The sequence below is a fragment of the Trichinella spiralis genome (genome assembly GCF_000181795.1).
Source record: "Trichinella spiralis strain ISS 195 chromosome Unknown Scfld9, whole genome shotgun sequence".
NCBI lineage: Eukaryota > Metazoa > Nematoda > Enoplea > Trichinellida > Trichinellidae > Trichinella > Trichinella spiralis.
Genome location: NW_003526948.1, coordinates 3,045,500 through 3,065,763, shown reverse-complemented (window position 1 = coordinate 3,065,763; position 20,264 = coordinate 3,045,500). Strand labels below are relative to the sequence as shown.

The window sequence follows — 20,264 nt, the reverse complement described above, 5'->3', positions numbered from 1 at the left end:
CGCTCAACCTGTACTGTTGAAAAATTACACTCGAAAACTTTACACATTATCAATCAAATGCCATTTTTTCAACTGTTGAATTTTCTATTCATTTACGAATCTAAGAAAAAAATTATTGAAACAATGCGAAACAGTATTCGTTGTACATACTATTAAAAGTTTGAATTGCGTTTTGTGGTTTAGTTTGCCATTTTGAACGATCGATTGATTCTTCATACTAGTTCACTTGATGCAGTCTTTCAAAAATTGCAACAATTCTCTCTCAAAGAAACATATACACATATATATATATAAACCCAAATTTATTTAATTTTCTGCCACGCACAGTTATAATATTGTATTGGAACCATAATAAAGATGTGAAAAGTAATATTTTTAAGTTTTCTGAGCGCCAGGTACGGCAACTTGTGGATTCTTCATCACTAAAATCACAATATCGCCTCGCAAAAACATCTTTGATATGAAACGATCTTTGTTCACGGCATTTCCCTGAAATGCAGAGCAAAAAAGAACAATGAACGTTAAGAGAACATTTTCCATTCCATCTCTTTCAACATTACTCGCTTCTGCCCTTTGCCAACTCTGGGAATTTCTGTCCACATTTCTTTTACATTTTCCAATATCATATTACAATGTCGATCGAATGCTTTAACACGAGCGATCAATTTTCTATTATGCCGACAATCAATCAATACCTATTATTTACAAGAAATACATTACAACGACAAAATGCACAATAACCCATGAACTATAAATTCAACATGCAAGAACAGATTGTAAACAAAACAATGTATAACATTAAAGGTAACCAAACAAATTGTAAACGCAAAAAAATACCTGCGAGTTTGTTCGAACCGCGTGTGTTAAAACTGACAACGGACCAACTTCGAAATCTTCGGTTTCTTTCTGCGCTAGTTCTTCGGCAGTCATTTCAGATTTGGGTTTCTGCGGTTGACTAAAATTCAAATGAAAAATATGAATTTCAAACCGACAAAACCGAAACCCACTTACCTCTGAGTAGAAGCCATTATACAGAGATATACGAAAAAAACTTTCGGAAAAATGATATACGCACTACGCGATGGACAATACAGTATTCTAAATAAAAATGATTCATGTTCACAAATGGTAATAAAAAGTAAATTTGAATAAATATGTCTCTTCAAAATTGAAAATAATTGAATCGAAAAATAGCATTCACTGAAATTAACAAATAATTTTCCAAGTAAAATTTTTCTAATTGGTTTGCATATGAAAAGTTAAAAATTCTTTTCTCTGAATAACTTTGTTTGAAAATCAGTTAGTTGGTCAGTGGAAAACTGCAATAAAAATGAGATGAACAATCGAACTCAGATTAAGTTTAATTCAATTAAAATAACAACGTTTTTTTCACCGAGACTGATTTCACCCACACTTATTGATGTAATAGTAATTTCAAAATGTTATTTGTGTTGTATTTCAATACTAATTAGTGACACTGTAAACTGCATCGTAATTACAACACAACCGTGCAAAAAAGTATAAAACGCGCATACCACGGACAACGCCAACTCACAATCATTGATTACTGTAATATGTTCTTGAATTCATTTCAAATGAACTTGTCAATCTGTTCATTACATCATGTAATTTATAACAGTCAGTATATATTTGTATTATATTATTAAACATTTTATATTGGAAATTATTTTTTTTCCAATTTCAAATGATCGTTAAAGTTTTTATTTTATGGACTAAAGAAATCAGCAAGATTATACTGTAATATATTTCGTTCACGTGTCAGGCTGCCTTTTCACAAAGCATACCAGTTTGAAAATTATTAAAAAAACACATATTTTTACGATCATACTTTTGTAATCTTCTTAATTAAAAGTATTTATTTCACAAGATTACTGTATTTTTACTACTACAGTATATCCACTTACAGTTCACATTATAGTAATTATTTTATAGAGTATTTTTAGCACAATTAATGATTCTGTAAATTTATTTAAAAATGTTCAATGCAAATTTTAATTTAGTTTTAGTAATTGTTTGCCTTTTTTGAATGACAGTAAATTGTCGCTAATGAAAAGTATTCCAAGATGTCGCGTGTATTTTATTTTGCACAGTAGTAGACAGTATTTTGGCGTTTGAACGTATACTTGAGGCTAATTTGATTAAATTCAATTTTTTCATTCATTGTAAATTTCTACAAACATAGTAATGGATCCAGCTTAAAATTTGTCAATCATTTTCACAGCGATCGTTTAGAAAAGTTATTCTTTCTTGCCATCCACCACCAAATATTGAAATTTTCAGTTCTTATTACTTGTAACAGCAGCGCATAAAATGCTTTTTTTTCTACGCTTTATTGAAAAACTAAACTACACAAATTCTTGTTCAGCCATGAATTTTGGCTCTGAACATAGATATAAAAACGAAAAACATAAAATATCGTTGCAGCAAGTTGATCTAAAAACAAAATTTCCTCATCTGTTGTTCATACCTGCATCACTGAACCGGCTGCACACGCGTTGAACAGAAACAAGGTAAAGCGAAACAACAAAATTGATAATAATAATAATAATAATAATAATAATAATAATAATAATAATAATAATAATAATAATAAAATGTACATCGTACAAAGAAAAACTCAAGTAAAGCAGTAATAATGGAAAATGCAAACAAACAACTTGTTGTAAACAAATGTTTGCTTAGAGAACAAAGAACTGCTGTATAAAAAACGAGAACAAACAGAGAAACCCGAAAATCAGTGAGAGGAGTAGAAAGGTAACAAAAAATAGAGAAATCCCACCACCGGCACGTTTCATTACTGAAACACTAACAAATGCAAGGGTAACAAAAACGGAACAAGTAACATAACATACATATATATTATATGGATAGAAAAGGTATTATTATCTACAACTGCAAAAAGTCAAATATCACTTAACACTCAAATCACAATGGCCGTCGGCAAATAGCACACGAATTATTAACAATCAGCCATCGATCAATGCACGCCACGTGGTAAAAATGACCACATGGCAAAATACGAATAAACTCGTCGTGGTCAATAGCAGTTAAGCAAATTACGCAGAACCCTTCATTTTGATCATTACTACCTCGTCCCGTCATCCCATCACCAAATACATTATAAAAAGTGCAACGAGTGGTGTTGGCAATTAACATCCTATTCGCTCCCCTTTGAGGCAAATCCTCATAATCCATCACCGGATACATCATTAAACGATTATCCATGTCCCAGACGGGTAAACCATGACCAATAAAGAAATCATTTGCGTCTCCCAATTCGCCGTCCGAGTCGTCGCCCTCTCCGTCGATACCACCACCAAATTCCTGCTGCAAAAATCGATCGTCCATTCTTCCTTCGCGCAAGTCTCTCAGTGCCTGCATATGTGGAACGATTCCATAGATGTCCGCATTGCGGCGAAACATGCCTCTAGGCATATGGGCAATTCCATATGCTCTACCGCGCATTCTGTTTCGCATTGATCTCATACGGGCACGTTCATGCAGCCAACGGGCATGCATATTACGACGGCGTTCAAGTTGCTCACGTTGACGAGCCAAGTAATGGCGTTGTTGTACCGGCACGTTAGCAGAAGCCCACTCTGGATAAACTACATTTGGGTTCACTCGAAAGTAATTCAGATACATTGGAATCAACGGAGGACTTGGAACTTCAACGTCCAACACTACTCGTTCATTTTGGCAATAATTGTCCCGTTGAGGATCAGGACGGTTAACGATGGGAGCCTCCGGCGAATAAGACGTATCGTCAGGTGAAAAAGCATGGCTTTCAAAATCACTTCCGACTGCTGTTATTGGTTCATCATAATCAGTGCCTACAAAAAATGCAAATAAATTAGAAATAAAACAACAGATTAAAAAGTTTATACAATTTATATATATTATTATTATTACTTATACGAATATTAATTAAATAAAAAATATAGGCAAATTAAAATTTCATAAACAATTCAAATTTATCAACTCACCCTGCTCACGAGGACTTCCTGGGTTTTCTAGATCGCAAATACTCTGAGAATTTTCTTCTTCACGATAAGTCACGAGATGTGGAGAACGATTGATCGGAGGCAAATCTGAAAATTCAGTATTATTGTCGAGATTTACTTCTACAGTTTAATTATATCAAGTATGCAAATTTCACCTTCAGCCACTGCAAAGTGAGTATCCGCATCTGATCTTGGCGGATGAATTTCATCTTCTACATTCGGCACATTAGCATTTTCGACAGAATCAGATTCAGAAATCTCATGTTCGGTGTGAATGGCAGAATTATCGCTATACATGGCAGCAGAAATGTCAGCCAAATTTCCCTCGGAGCTATCATTCTCATTTCTTGAACTACTAGAATTATAAGTGTCCTGGCTCGAACTATCAAAGGTGGACATCACAACGGAATTCTGTGATGCTTTACGATCTGCCAAATCACCACAAGGATTCACTTCAGAATCCGAAGAAGGAATGGGTGTTTTACGAAAGTTGTACGACTGTCCTTCAGTTTGGGTGAAAGGAGTGACTAGTGAAGGTGAATTGTCTCCAACTAAGGGCGAAGTTTCCTGCAGTGTTTGCTTCTTACACGGGATTTCTGAATTTGATTCATTCATCTGTGAAGATTTACGTTTAATTTGTTTAGTTGTAGATTCTGTTTCTTCACTGCTTGTCAAATCATCTATAAATAACAAATCAGGGAAAACGTTTAAAGTGCATTATCTACTTTTAAAAATATCAAATCTACAATTTTTTTAACACAATTTACTTTTTGCTCCGCCTGAATCAAGACATTTCTCAATAAAAAATATCGCACATATTATTATACCAAAAACAAATATTACACTGAAATTATTTCATAACCATTAAAAAAAACAAAATTGAAGTACTACCGAAGGACCTGCTTTTCAAACAAAATTACAGTAAATTCTACACTACACAATTTACTAACTTTCCAAAATTATTTTCCCTGCATAAATGAAATTAACATGCAAATCTAATTTTTTGAAATTCAAAAAGAAATAACCTTAATGATAAATAATAAATCATTTAACAAAACCGCCAAACATTTAACACGACTATAATGTACATTATACATAAATCACAAGAGTTTTACTTAAAAAGTTTTACTTAAAGTTAAAAAGTACTCTAATCGAATCAAATTTATCGTTTACAAAACTGCTTATCATAGAATAACATTAAAAATTTGCACAAATTCATGTAAAAGTATCCCGCTTTTTTGACTCAAAACAGTTCGAAAATTTTCTCAGATGACTAATATCGAAATCATAAACTAGTAACTATCCGATTATAAAAAATTCACACTAATACACTAATACTTTACACTTCAAGCAAATTACTCAAATACAAATCAAAATAGTATTAAATACGTACCGTAGGGAGAGTACTTTGCAGAATCAGAATCATCAGAACTCTTTCCGTCAAAGTCATCTAAACTCTTCACATCAAATTCATCTGAACTCTTCACATCAAATTCATCTGAACTCTTCACATCAAATTCATCTGAACTCTTCACGTCGGACTCATCCGAACTCTTAATATCGGATTCATCACTACTTTTTATGTCCGATTCACTGGAACTCTTTCTGTTCGACTCATCGGTACTATGTTCTTTGTTATTCATGTTAAATTTATAAACTACCAATAATGATGGTACTGAAAAATGGTGCTGCAATCAATCTTTTAACCAACAAATTCTCTTCGTCAGTTCTGAAATGAAGCTAAATTGATATTCAATTTTCAAACAAACGCTCAAATTCACAATTAAAGAAATGCTTACAAAGAAATATACAAGATGCTGATCTTTCCTAAATGGCCCAGCTTCTATCTCAACCACCACATACACGGATACCCAACAAGCAAAAGTCAAATCGAAGACAACCAGCACTTCACGAGCGAACCAAGACAAATGACGACAACAATTTTTCCGACAGCTTATATACATACGCTGAAAATGACAAGCAAGTTGACCATAGAAATTTCTAGAAATTTCTATGTTTTAAGAAAAATTCGAACAATATCTCATTATTTTTAGAAAAATATACTCTAATTTAAAATTAAAAAATTATTTATATAAAATTATAATTTATTTTTTTCTTATTCTTTCGTATTAAATCTCTATTTTACGCCAAATTTGAATCATGCTGAACTTAATTCAGAGTCATTTAACTGAAATATTCATTATTTTAATAAATTTTAATAATAAAATTTAATTTGAATTGATTTTTTGTTTTCAAAAAATTTTGAAATTTCGAAATTTTAAAATTGGTCACAAATGAATATTATACATGAGGAATATAATGGAAATTATAAATTAGATTCAAAGAAATCTCATATTATACTCATGTTATAAAATAATCATTTCAAATATGTATAAATATGCACTTTTTGTCGATATATTCAAAACTAGGTCAACTCTAAAATGCGAAAATGTAGCCGCGTTCGATGTTGTTTAAAGATAAAAAATAATTTTAAGATTTTTAGTTATTTAATTGATCATCATTTAATAATAATTTGTTACAATTAGTAACATGTTCAGGCGAAAGTTGCAGAAAACTTTTATTTGCATTTTCTTTATAAGTTTACTAGAAATTTAAATTTTTTTAAAGAAAGCAGAAAACTATTTGTGGTTTTCAGTTGAGACAACACACAAAATGGTTCGTCAGTCACAAGCAGATGTTTTCAATGAAATCTCAAATTTAGTATAAATGCAAATTAAATTGAATATTTGTTTTGCTTTTTCCATCAGCTTCAATAAACTATTGCTTGAAAAAATCGTTAATGTTTATATCTACAGATTTTGAATTTGTGAATATGTTTTTGTTGTCTGTTTTTTTTAACATTCCGAAGACTTTTCGAAGTTAACTTTGATTTTATTTATACGATAATTGTACCGCAACTGAGCTCAAAATAATAAACAAAGAATGTATTATTAGTTCTGCTGTGGTGGGGAGCATTTGGCCAGCATGTAGTGAACATCTAATATTTCTGGATTAACCACATTCAAATTTCATGACAATTTTGTTTCACCAAAATTCGGTTGTCAACTTTGACGCTTGAACGATTCGAATTTGTTTTTTTTGTTGGATATTTGAAATTATAATCTAGCTATTATGCATTGCAATGGAAAATAATTGAATAAAATGAATTTCTATAATTTTTATCCGAATTTCTACTTTCCACTTTTAAAGAGATTTTCAATTAGCATACTTTCTTAATTTATATACTTTTCTTTATACAAGTATTACAAAAGAATAAAATTATTAATAACAAATTTACTGTCCAAAATAATTTAAAAAAAATGTGTTTATTTGCTGAATTGGTTAACTATGTAAATGTAATCAAATAATGTATAGTGCAATTGTAATGCGTATTTTAATGTGTGAACAATCTTTTCCATTCAAAAAACAGCTTTTGCACCTTTTCAAAACTTTATTTTTACGTGTGGCATTTTAAACGTTATATCCTATATTACAGTATATTTACCGCATGTATAATTTTTTTACCGTAAGAAAATGTTTTATCATCTGTTTATAAATTTTAAGGATACATATGATAGATATTTATTTGAATATATGAATAACTTTTGAATTAATTAATTTTTCAAGTAGATATCAGTCATGTTGGTTATTGAATTAATGGAAATTTACCTACTTTTTTTATTTTGTAACAGCAACTTACCATCGTTAAGATTATAAAAATAAAATAGAGATCATTCATTATAAATTTAGCATTATCACAGTTTCTGCAAAGTTTTCAGTGGCAATAAATATGATAACGACAATGTTAGCTTGAATTTCGCATTCATTTAAATTGCTTCACTTTTAGTTTTTTATGTCGAATTATTGGCCGGCCAGTTGTTGCAATTTAGCACTGTGTGCTGATAATAATTAAAAAAAATCATTTGAGCACTTGATTGCAATTTAAAGAGATGACCTAAATCCAAACTAGGACAACATAATTAATTTAGTACTATAGCAACTGACGTCTGAAATCTAGCTGAATGTTTTTTTAAAGTTCAATATTTGTTTGAAATATTCGTACACACACACACACACACACATATATATATATATATATATATTGTACTTGAGATTGTTTCAAAGTTCTGCATGTAAAAATTAAAAATTGTTTAATTTCAAATTTATAAATACTCTACTTAACTGTGAAATTTTTGTAAAAATAAAAGTAAACCAAAAAAAAACAAAGGATTTTAGCATTGGTAATATTCAAAATATACTTAATGATGTTGATATGTTTTGTTGCAATATTGATAATATGAATTGTTGCTATCATGGATAACATAAATAAATGTAATGATCAAAATGTATGCATTTTTATAAATATTTTGCATTATTTTTCTCATACCAAAAAAAACAGTTAATTTGAAAAGGTATCTCTGCAAAGAATTCAGGTTTTCTTATTTCACAATGTTTTCCGTGTTGTGTGCAGTTTTGGTGTATACATTTTGTGACAAATGGAAAAAGACGAATGAACGCTAAGTTGACATAGATTCTTAGAGTCGTCTGTGTCAGTGGTTGAAAAGGACGAATAATAATAATACTAATAATAATACACTGCAACTGTTCAGTTTTCCTATTTTCGAACAAACCGTGTTCAGCAAGTAATATTGTAAAAGCTGTTGGAATTTCCTAGCCTGGATTGTTGGAAAATTTGATGCGTTGGTTCGGTCGGCAGCCGGTCAGTTCGACCGTCGATCGGCTGCTTGATCAGCTTTATGACCATTATGGTATTTTGGTCAGCCAACGTCCATGGCATTTCTTGGTTGCCTCGTTGATCACGACCGCTTTGCTAAGCATCGGCTTGAGCTGTTTCACAAGTTACAACGACATTCGGCTACTTTACACGCCTTTGGATTCGTTGTCGTTGTCTGAGCGAAAAGTCGATGATCAATTTTGGGCATGGAAAGCGCCGAACAAGAACAGCACAATTTTTGATGATGCAGAGGAAAATCCAGATAGGACGGTAGCGCTTTTCATCTTGCTCAGAGCTGAACAACGTCAGACGAACATCTTCGACCGGAACCTGTGCGAAGCGATAGAACAAATCAACGAAGACATACAAGCGTTGAACGATAGCTCATTTGAACAATTTCGTTATAATTCAGACGGCAATTCGGCTTACAACCATGCCGGCAGGATGCTCTGTAAGTTGTATTTCAATCCCACGTTGCGTCGAAGTCCGAATGTCCGATTTCGTTATCCATATTTAACAGCTTTCGGATTTCAATTATACTTGGGCTTCACCATAGCCGGCATACATGAACACGTCAATGGAACGTTGTCTGGATTTGAATCGTTCAGTCTTGGCTATTCTTGGCTTACTAAACGAGGAACGTTCGATGAATTTTCTTCACTGATGCGTTCAGTCGACCTCTTGATCCAACCGCACGCTAAACAAGCCAATTTAACTTACGTCATCTATAGCGACGAGCTGGCAAATCAGGAGGTGAACAAAAACGCCACTTATACATTTCCATATTTGGCTGTCAGTGCAATTGCGGTGTTGATTTTTTGTACACTGTCCAACTGGGGTAAATCGGTCGAGGCGTTGCTTGGCTGTCTGTCTTCACTGCTGGCGGTGCTTTCTTCGTTCGGCTTGCTCGCCTATGCTAGCGTCCCGTTCAACAGTATTGTTGTGGTCACTCCATTTCTGGCTTTGGCCATTGGTATTGATGATACTTTCATCGCAATCAACGCCTGGCGTCGTACTGATCCGAAACTGTCAGTAGAAGAACGTTTCAGATTATCCATAAGGGAATCAGGATCCGCTATTACAGTAACCTCATTGACTGACGTGGCACTGTTTTGCATAGGCACGTTATCTAACACGCCGGCTATACGTGTTTTCAGTCAGTATACGGCAACGGCAATGGCATTCGACTTTTTCTATCAGCTTACTTTCGTTGCGCCGGCTATTGTGCTCGGCGGTCGTTTGGAACAGAAAAAGCGTCACGACCAAAATTACCCTCACCAAGTGCAAGCCTTACCGGCTCGTTTGTTTAAAAATTACTACGCGCCGTTGTTGAACAGTCGTCTGATCCAAACACCGGCCATGCTGTTGTACGTGCTTTACATACTGATCGCTTTCTGGGGTTGTTGTCATATTCGAGTCAACATGAGCATTTCCATGCTTCTCGTTGATGAATCACCGTTAAGGGCTTTTTTCGACCTCAAAGATGAATACCTTCGCTCTTCAGTAGCCGTTACTGTGCATGTGCGTCGTCCTCCAGATTTGCATGACGACAGGCAGTTGTCTGAATTTTGGTCGATGGTTTCTAAAATGGAACAAATGCCACAGTCTCGTGGTCCGATGTCTTCTTTCCTCTGGCTCAGGGATTATATGATGTATATACAGAATGATCGAAATTTATCACACCCATTGGATGCGCTCGATACTTTTTTGAACAGCTATCAGTATCGAGCTTACGCCAATACAGTCCGTTGGTACAAAGATGTACAAACCGGTGAAACGGTATTGAACAGATTTTTATTTCAAACTTACTACGCTACCAATGGTCAATGGGAAGAGGTAACTGCATTGGTCAATTCACTACGGACAGTGGCTCAACATTACCAGCAGTTCAACGTGACAATATTTATCGGCGAAAGTTTCGTATGGGATCAATTCGTCTCTATACCAGATAATACTATACAAACGGTTGGTGTTGGAGTGCTGTGCATGTTAGCAATGAGTGCACTATTTATCCCGCACATGCACAGCGTATTTTGGATTGGTCTTACGCTGCTGTCGATGGATTTGGGTGTAATAGGTGGTCTTTCGCTTTGGGGTGTTACTTTGGATCCCGTATCAATGATCAATATCATAATGAGTTTAGATTTTCCAGTAGAATACGCTGCACACGTGTGTCATTGTTTTTATCGAATGCCTGACCACTGGTCTAATGAACGAAAGCTCGTGGAATTGTTAGGCAACGTGGCCTGGCCATTACTGCAAGGTGGAACCGCCGCACTGTTGGCAACGCTGCCGTTGGGTTTTGTACCCTCATATGTTATTCGGGTATTTTTTCGAACAGTGGTACTGATTTTGTCGATTGGCATGCTACATGCGCTTGTCTGGCTACCGTTGTTTCTTGTCTTGCTCACACCTAAGTCCAAAGTTGATCAAAAGAGTATCTCATGTAATTAAGTATCATGCAATTGAACTTATTGTGATGTTTTCAAATTATACAAGCAAATAGGCTTTAAAACTTTTTTTGTATTAAATTCAAATTGCGTTTTTCAAATGTTTGCAAAGCTTCTTTAAGAAAAATTTGATTCACAACAGCTCCATTCAGAGGATGTACAACAGGAGTTGCAGTGGTTGTTGTTAAAGGTTAGTTAACTTTTTACACAAAATGCCAATTATCTTTCGCTTTTATGTAAATATAGCGCATTTTAAATTGTTTCAAAGTAAAATATCTCAATAATGAAAGTTTATTATTTTGAACTTTACACCAGTTCACAATTAAATTTCGCTACTTGAAAAGACCAATTGAAACTATTTTACACTGTGCTGTAGCTCTGGAGCATGTTAACATTTCGATTAATGTTTGAACATGCTTTTTAAAAAAAATTTAATTTCAACTTTCAAAATCAGAACAGCAATGGCAATGCCGCTAAAAAAATTAAAAAATAAAATTTGAATATTAAAAAAAGATAAAAGGACTAGTTTAATGGAAAAAAAATATTCAATAAAATGCATCACTGCGTTTTGATTTAATAGCAAATGATGCAAATCATTCATTCAACTTTGAGCAATACCGACAGCAAAAGCTAACCTGATTAAAAATGAGTTTTATCGCTATTTAATAGGGAAATATTTATGATGCAGTTGACATACATAATGCCGTGATGTTGCACTTTGGGTACTTTGGGTTGTTACGCTTGAACAGAATGGCAAAAGTTGCTCATCATGCAACAAATTAGGAGAACATTTCGTTCCACTTTATATGCTAACAATGCTTTCATATCAAAACTAAATATGACTAAATGTATTTCGAGATAAAATGATCAACATCAACATTTCAACATAATTAGAATAAGGTGAACAAAAATGAACTCAATTTTAAACAAAATTCAAATAATTTTTGCAATTCAACACAATGAATAAAATACGCTTGCATTAAATTCACTTTCAATACTTAAAATACGCTTTTTGTTGCTGTTGCTATTGATGAAAAACATCCGTCGTATTTTTTTTTCTTCAGATGCATAGATAGCATTGCTGACCTGACAAATGACACACAAATTTTAAGAGTTGATTCACATGTCGTTCCAAATTTCATCAACAAGAATAATAATGCTAACTTAACGCAGTAAAGTCATGCCAGGCAACTTTTCGAAGCAAATTTAGATTTAAAATTCAGAAAGAGAACAAAGCAAAAACAAGACTAATTTCCAAAATGTTCACAAAATAACATCTATTATCTGAAAAAAAATTTCGTATACATTTTTTTATAAATTTATAATGAAAAAAGTATTAATAAAAATATTTAATGACAACAAAGATGTTGTGCTTTTACTTTGTTAAAATTTGCAACTGGTTATTATTTATCTATTTAAAATTAACAAACAAATATGAAAATTTCTTCAACATTCATTACAGAACATTTGAATGCAAGTATTATTTCGTAGACTTTTCGAAAAATAAAAAAAAACATTTCTAATATTCAATTTTCGAAAACATTCTTTTGAAAAAGATCCACGGGGGAGAGTTGTCAAAGTAAAAGTGAATTTTCAAGGAAGAAAAATAATTTAATTTCCTTTAGATATTTCTAATCATCCTTGACATCTCACTTGTTGCTTGAACTCAAGTAACAGTAGTTTGTAAACAGTGATTGCCGTTTGAGACCTTGAAAAGTCCGTTACTCTTGAAATTTATTACGCCAACTTTTGCCCACATCAGCTAACAACCCTACGTGTACAGATATGCTATTAAATTTTTAAATAATCTTAAAACTATTTCTGCGTAAAAGTGGTTCTCGTTTTTATTCAATTCTCGAGCAGTTGGAAATATTCTTCAGAACATGTTCACAGTTCCACTTTGTATTAATAAAATTCATCGTTTTATTACAAAAGAATTCGTATACTGAATACAATTTTACGTTATCCTTTTATTTCGCAAAATTTCACACTTACAAAATACTTAAAATGCAAAACATTAAAGAGTGGAACTGAACGAAACAGTTGATAGACATTCATTCTTAGAATGCATGCAACGTGCAAGAAATGAGAAGGTCAAGTTAGAGGAATTCACTTCAACCTTTTCATATATTAAATTATTAAAACTGGTCATCAGTTGATGATATTGGTCAATTGCAAATAAATATTGGTCAGTGATAAATAAGCACTTGCTGAATATTGAAATTTCCATTATGTGATCAGCTCGAACATGTTATAATTGCATTTCAAAAGAATATGACAATCCTTTAAAATCAAATTCACTCATAAGATTAAATTTCACATCGTCTTAATCTATTTCATTTGTTCAATTATGAAATTCTTCAAGTCCTATTGAAGATTCGTTCAAAAACAACAAAGTACAGAAGTGAATTTTTGCATTACAAAAGAGCAATATATTTCATTATTTAACCCTTTTCTTGGAATTAAAATTTTCTATTAATAAAAATTCACAACGTTTTCTAAATCAACTATATTCTTAGGCTACGCTCAACCGAAAGTTAAATAAATTTACTTGCATTCCATTATACTGTAGTCACTATTACAATTCTGATATGTACATTATGTGAAAATTTCAAAATTAATATGTGAACAATAAAACTTTTAAGAAATTAAATTAACTAATGATACATATATTTCGATGTATGTAATGAAAAGTATTCCTGAATACATGAACAACAGTTTCTTCTTCACCAACAAAGACAACGTAATAATTACATAACATGACTGGGTACTGCATAATAACATACTAAACCATATTGGGTGATTTAGATTTCAACAACTGATGAATCTGTTTTTAACCGACACGATTAAACTATCATGCTTAAAAAAACTAATATAAATAAGGCCTTTGCAATTTATTTTCAATTACTGATGTTACTTAAAGATGTTAACAAACAATTTCAAATTTCACTGTAAACGCAATTTTCATGTGGTAAAGAACTAAAAATTTTGAAGAATCAATATTGAATCCCAATTATTCAATTTACAATATTTTGAAAATTCTCATTTTATAATAAATAAAGATGTTTCAAGCAATGAAAACAAACCAATATTACTTTTCTATGAATATCAAACTATAAGAAGACATTATGATAAGAAATTTCAGCCACCTAGTGGTATCAAACAGTAGTGCTGACATTTAAAATACACAAATTCAAAACCTTTTAAAGACTGATTTTACAATAATAAATAAAAGTAATGGCAAATAATTTGATGAATTTGCCTTGATTTGAAAATTTCATGAAACAAAACTGTGTGCGAAAGTGATGCCTGTCCTTATGAGTGATTCTGTTAACTGCGGTAGATCTTTGATTGAGTTATAAATGAAACTTTCATTTTTATCAGAATGTTTTCTCTTTCTTCGATTTTAATTAAAATGTAACAACACTCTTTGAATGTAAAAATATTTCAGAATTTGCTTGTTCATCAAAACAAATGCAAATGTTTTGAAAAGTTACTATTGCAAATGAATGTGAACATTGAAAATTAAACGCGATTAAATTTAAAATTTTATTTCAAGAAATTAAAAATATCAGCTTAATTTCTCTTGTTTCCCTTTAATTGCTTGCTTAGGTGAGCTTTTAATTCAACATCAAAACAATAATGAAAACAGAATGAAAATAAATTTCAGTGTTAGACATTTTCAATATCAATATCAAAATACTTACTGCTAATAGTGTCAGCGCAGGATAAACATGATTTATGAAGCTAAATACCGAAATAGAATAACTGTGAAGAACTAGAATATATATGAAATTACACACATATATACACAGCACCCAATGTTATTCAGAGAGCCACTGCACTTGCTCAACGCGTAGAACAACTAGTCCTTCTAATGTTGTTTACACAAATCTCTGTTATCTTACTGCAGCCATTGGATAAGTGGTAGTGATTTTTCTTCACTGCGCCCTCGCGTCTGGTGACGAAACATTATCGTGAATTTAAAATTGTAATTAATTTCGTAATGAAGCATTGTGTACTCACTTGTGCGCTAGCAGATAGCTTTGATGCTTAATTAATTTAGTAATTTTGAAATAGATGAAAGTTGATACATGCATTTTTGACAAATCATGAACAGAAGGTGGAGAATTTAAATGTTTATACAATTTTATGAAAGAAAATCAAAATTTTGTAAAACTGATAAGCTTTTTTAGCTTCCAATACTGCTCTTCATCAATTGGCTCCAGTGTTATTATTGCTTTGTTCCCCCCCCCTCACTTTTCAGGGTGCTTTACCATACTTTATGTAAAATGGATTCGTTCTTATACGTAGATTTCTAACATTTAATTTACGTTAATAGTAATGTGAACTGTATTGAAATTATGTTAAAGAAAGTTGCACTTGTTGAAACATGTGTATTGTTTAGGCTTTGTATTAGTTTTGTGACAAAATAAAATACGTAATACTTAGTTTTTCTTGAAGTTCCTTTCTAAATTGAGAATAGTTTGACAAATTTTACATTTAAAAGATTTTCATACTGTAATATTCAAGTACAATTCTCTAAAAGCCGTTAAAGTATTGAATAATACGTCTTGTTAAACCCACTGATTGTGCTCATCAACTGCCGTTCATAGCTATAATAATTTTTCCATAAAGGAACGCTAATTTTTAAGTTTACCATAAAACATCTGATGTGCAATTTTAAATAAAGTTAATCGAATGCTTCATTTTATGATGTGCAATGATTAAAGAATCTGTTCACCGGAAGCGTTCAACAACCTACGGTTTATTTCACTATGCATTAAAGTTTTCATGTATACTGTAAATGTGAAAGTTGTTTCGATTTCTTTATTGTTTCAAATTCTCATTTTGAATAACTGCAAAAAAATATCGAATGTTTAGATAACGATCATCAAAATTCTAGATATTGAAAATATATCAAGTCGACGATCTTCCTTCGTGAATGCTCACAATTTGTTTACCGGGAATTAGGGCTGAATTCAGTTGCCTTGAGAGAATATGAGTATCCGGTTTATCTTTGTCTCGATCTTCCTCTGATATCGGAACAAATTCACAGCATTCACACAAAATAACATTTACATCTTTATCCACCGCTAGAAACTTTCCAACAAATATTCGACCATCATCTATGCCTATTCTTAAAATACTTTCGAAAAGTTCATCCAGCTTTAAATGATGTGGTTTTTCCATGCAAAAAATGTTACCTATAACAAAATGTGACATTAATAATGAATAAATAATGTTACAGCTACTTTCATGTTGGAAGGCAAAAACGAAACAAAATCAAATCAAAATAATTTTATTTATTTAAAAATTATTTATGTTTCTATAAATAAAAATTACTGGACATAAAAAATTGAAATCAATCATATTTGTCTCTGTTACTTCTGTTGCTACAGTAATTTATTTTGTAAAAAAAGGTAAAAAAACACTATATTAGCATTATAATACAATACTTCACAATTTCAGAGAATAAATATAAATGAATGCAATTTTAAACATAAATAAAAACAACAAATTTTTGATATACAGTATGAGTTTAAAAAATGCAAGCATTAATATGTAAACGCATATTACATTTTAAAACTGTGAGGTTATCTTCGCATGATTATGTTTTGAAATCATCTAAAGTGCAAATTAAATTCATAAGCAGGATTATTTAACTAATGAATTCATGAACGTAAGTATGAATGATTAATCGATTGCGATTTATCATTGCCAATTTTTACACTGCAATACTTTCAGATTTTAAGATTTTAAGCGTAATATGCATATATATGTATACAGTCTTTAAAATAAAAGTTAAATTTAAATTGCAATAATGTGTGTATTACAAATCTCATAAACTGCTAAAAATGATAATCATAAATATTCTGAATATCAAATGCTTTAATTTGCATGTTTAAATAAATTAGGCCATGTTTTTCGCTTCCTCTACCCTAAAGTTTTGAAATTGAATAAAATTAACTAGACGAATTTCAGTTTTAGCCTGCATATTGTTCTGAATGTAAATATTTCTATTCAATTTTTACATTTCTTGATGAAATGGGCAACTGTATAAGCAGGAATTCGTTGTTTCATTCTTGGAAACAAGAAAAATCAAGAAGAAAAGATCTTCCAATCCTAGAGTGTGTCGAGTCTTCTTCCACTGTTGGTGCTGAGGATTTAGCTGCAAAAGATTTGAACAATAATTCCATACCAAAGCTCGTGATAACAAAACCAACGCCGCTGAGTGAGTTATCAAATAATGCGCAATCTTTTTTAAATTCTATAAATGTCATGAGTGGACCAAAATTTGAGTTGCCCATTGAAAATATTGGGAACTATGCGTATAATCAAATTATGAAACAGCCACAACATAAAGAAGCTCTTGTAATAATTAATTTTGACAATTTGAAATCATTTTATTTTGATAATTATAAATGTAGGTAATTTTTGGCACTAGCAGAACTACGTACGGTACTTTGCTAAAAATGATTATGCACATAGCTGATGTGGTTAAAAACTTTTACAATGAAAATACGGACGTGCACATTCTTCTCTTAAGCAGCAACTGCTGTGAAATTGTTGCCGTGATTCTGGCATGTCATCTTTGTAACATCGCTGTAGCAGTTGTTAAACCATCGCTCGCAGGTAAATTTTCTCCTTTTCCCCAAAAGCTTATATATATAACATTATTTTAAAGCTAGTTTTTTGTTTGCTAGTATGTTAGAATGATGGTTTTATCGTGTATATTGTTCACTTCTAAGAAATACAATGATATTGTTGATTTACATTGTTTTCCTTATTATCGATGTGATCAAACGCAATCAGTTACCGTTCTGCTTGTTATGTTTGTATAAAATTATTTATTGAAATATTTTTATAAAAGAATAAAATCGTATGTTTATTAAATGAAAGCAAAGTTGTACACACAAATTCGTATTTCTAGACGCATTAATTGAAGATATTCAGCATTTGAATGTTGTTGCATTGTTCTGTACAGATGAAAACACTTCTGTTGGAAAACGATTGAAAAAACAACTTTGTTTGAAAGTAAATAAAAGTTATGCAGGTTAAAAATTACTAATGTTGCAAAGTTTTCAGGATGCCTACCTGATACGCAGTGATGAAATTTTACGAATATCGGATACAGATGAGGAAACAAAGAAAATTTCCAAGAAAAGAAAACGATCAGCGTTTCAAAATACAAAATTGTCAGAACAGTTTTCAGCTTTGAATGATCCTGATAGAATTGCATTGACGTTGTGGACACTGGGGAGAAGCGGAAAACAAAAAAAAGTTTCCATCAGTTTCTTCAACCTGGCATCCAGCTTAGCTGTAATCAAGTAAACTGTACAATTGAATGAAATTCAATTAAAAATATTTTGTTAATGTATTATAGACATTTTAAATAGTTATTTTTTATTTTAAGAAAAACAATTAAGTTAAAAGAAAGTTGTCGTGTTCTTGATCTTCTTCCCTTGCATCATCCATTTGGTATTACTTTGTGTCTTTACAACGTATTGACGTCAGGTTGTTGCATGCTGATGCTGTATCAGCTTACTCCTAAAGTTTTGCTTGAGTGCCTTGAAAATGAAAAGGTGATATTTCATTTTATTTTAAAATGATTCACATTTAAAACTTTGCTAACAATATTCTACGCTTAGAAGTTTTGGAATTTCACGTAAACTGCATTGATTACAAACACAGAATGCAAGCATTATATTTTGCATAACTTGGTCATAATAATAATGTTATTATTATTTTATTATATAAAAATATTGCATATTAATTTAGGTGACTTTTTGTTTTGCTGTTCCACCAGTTGTAAAATTTCTTGCTACAACGTGTATTACCAATCACAATCTCAGTAGTTTACAACAAATTTTTACTGTAGCGGCTGCAATCAACTGTTCACATGTGTCGATGCTTCAAAACCGCTTTCCAAACTTACATTTACACAATGGTAAATTTGTGAATTTTATTTTCATTTATTTTCATCTCTGAATTCAGGTTATGGTCTTTGTGAAACAACTTCAATTACCCATATTGCAGCATTGTCCAAAAATAATAATACGTGTCTTATCGGGTCTTTAATGCCAAATACAGAGTGCAAAATTGTGAATCCTATTACAGGATATGCACAATGCAGTAATCGCATTGGTGAAATCGCTGTCCGTGGACCAACAATTATTTTGTCTACGACAAGCAATCCTACGGAGATGACTTACGTAGATGCACACGGCTGGCTGCATACAGGTAAGAGTGACCATATCAAAATCTTTTGGTACAAAATTGTTAATAATAATAATCTTAATTATATATAATGTTTGTCGTGTTAATTAAATTATGAAAATTAATTTGTGTGTAAATTGTCAACCTAGTGTTATCAGCTCATGAGGAATTATTAACATTATTTCAAATTAAAAATAGAAAGCTCATTTGTAGGTGATTTTGGATTCTATGACAAAGAGGAATGTTTCTACGTGCTGGGAAAAATGAAAAGCCGTACTGACAAGGAATATCTACAAAAAATTATTCATGTAATTAAAAAAACCGTTAAAAATAATATTTAATGATATTTGCTTTTATTTAGACTGGAACTGATAAAATTATGTATCAAAAAGAAGCATTCTCAAATGAGAACATAAGTACGGACGTAGAGATTACTTTAGACTATCCTACAAGTGAAACGGATAGCAGTACTTCAGAAGAAAATTTGATCTGATCCGAAATTTTTTTCAGAAATCTAATCAGTATTGCAACGACGCAATTCTGAAATTTTTTTGGTAAAAGCATTTGTTTTGAAAAAAAGCAACCATTCATATCTGTCACGATCGAAAATAAATCTTTTGCTTTTAAGGATAATGAACGTTTTCAGTTTTACTTTTAAATGAATACTGTAAATATTATGTTTACCAATATTTTCACAATCGATTTGTTTACATGTATGTTTAAAATTAGTTCATTACATTCATGCAGCTACTAGGTTCTGTGCTCATCTATAAGGACAATCAGGAAAAATCCTAAAAAAGATAAACATAACGTTGTTTGCCAAAATATGTAAAA

The 20,264-nt window shown here is 31.6% G+C and overlaps 4 protein-coding genes across 4 annotated transcripts; 2 read left to right on the top strand and 2 right to left on the bottom strand.

Annotated features, from left to right (window-relative positions):
• Positions 1 to 375: 375 nt before the first annotated feature.
• Tsp_05371 (small nuclear ribonucleoprotein Sm D2) lies at positions 376 to 955 on the bottom strand (the record flags this gene model as incomplete). The annotated part of the gene is made up of 3 exons (XM_003371670.1): positions 376 to 489; positions 561 to 695; positions 838 to 955. Coding segments are annotated over 3 exons (357 nt in total), but the record flags the coding sequence as incomplete, so codon positions are not given.
• A 1,991-nt stretch (positions 956 to 2,946) lies between these two features.
• Tsp_05372 (RING-H2 finger protein ATL2A) lies at positions 2,947 to 5,989 on the bottom strand. The gene is made up of 5 exons (XM_003371669.1): positions 5,889 to 5,989; positions 4,793 to 4,869; positions 4,181 to 4,705; positions 4,008 to 4,112; positions 2,947 to 3,854 (listed from the first exon to the last, which is right to left on the bottom strand). Exons 1-5 carry the CDS (start codon positions 5,987 to 5,989, stop codon positions 2,947 to 2,949), a joined length of 1,716 nt encoding a protein of 571 aa, XP_003371717.1.
• A 2,732-nt stretch (positions 5,990 to 8,721) lies between these two features.
• Positions 8,722 to 11,214, top strand: Tsp_05373 (patched family protein). Its single transcript, XM_003371668.1, has one exon. The coding sequence runs from the start codon at positions 8,722 to 8,724 to the stop codon at positions 11,212 to 11,214; it is 2,493 nt and encodes an 830-aa protein (XP_003371716.1).
• Positions 11,215 to 16,759: 5,545 nt separating this feature from the next.
• Positions 16,760 to 19,923, top strand: Tsp_05374 (putative luciferin 4-monooxygenase). The gene is made up of 9 exons (XM_003371667.1): positions 16,760 to 16,801; positions 17,202 to 17,341; positions 17,662 to 17,846; positions 18,145 to 18,248; positions 18,300 to 18,541; positions 19,067 to 19,161; positions 19,209 to 19,454; positions 19,644 to 19,738; positions 19,792 to 19,923. The coding sequence occupies exons 1-9, from the start codon at positions 16,760 to 16,762 to the stop codon at positions 19,921 to 19,923; spliced, it is 1,281 nt and encodes a 426-aa protein (XP_003371715.1).
• The last annotated feature ends 341 nt before the right edge of the window (positions 19,924 to 20,264 follow it).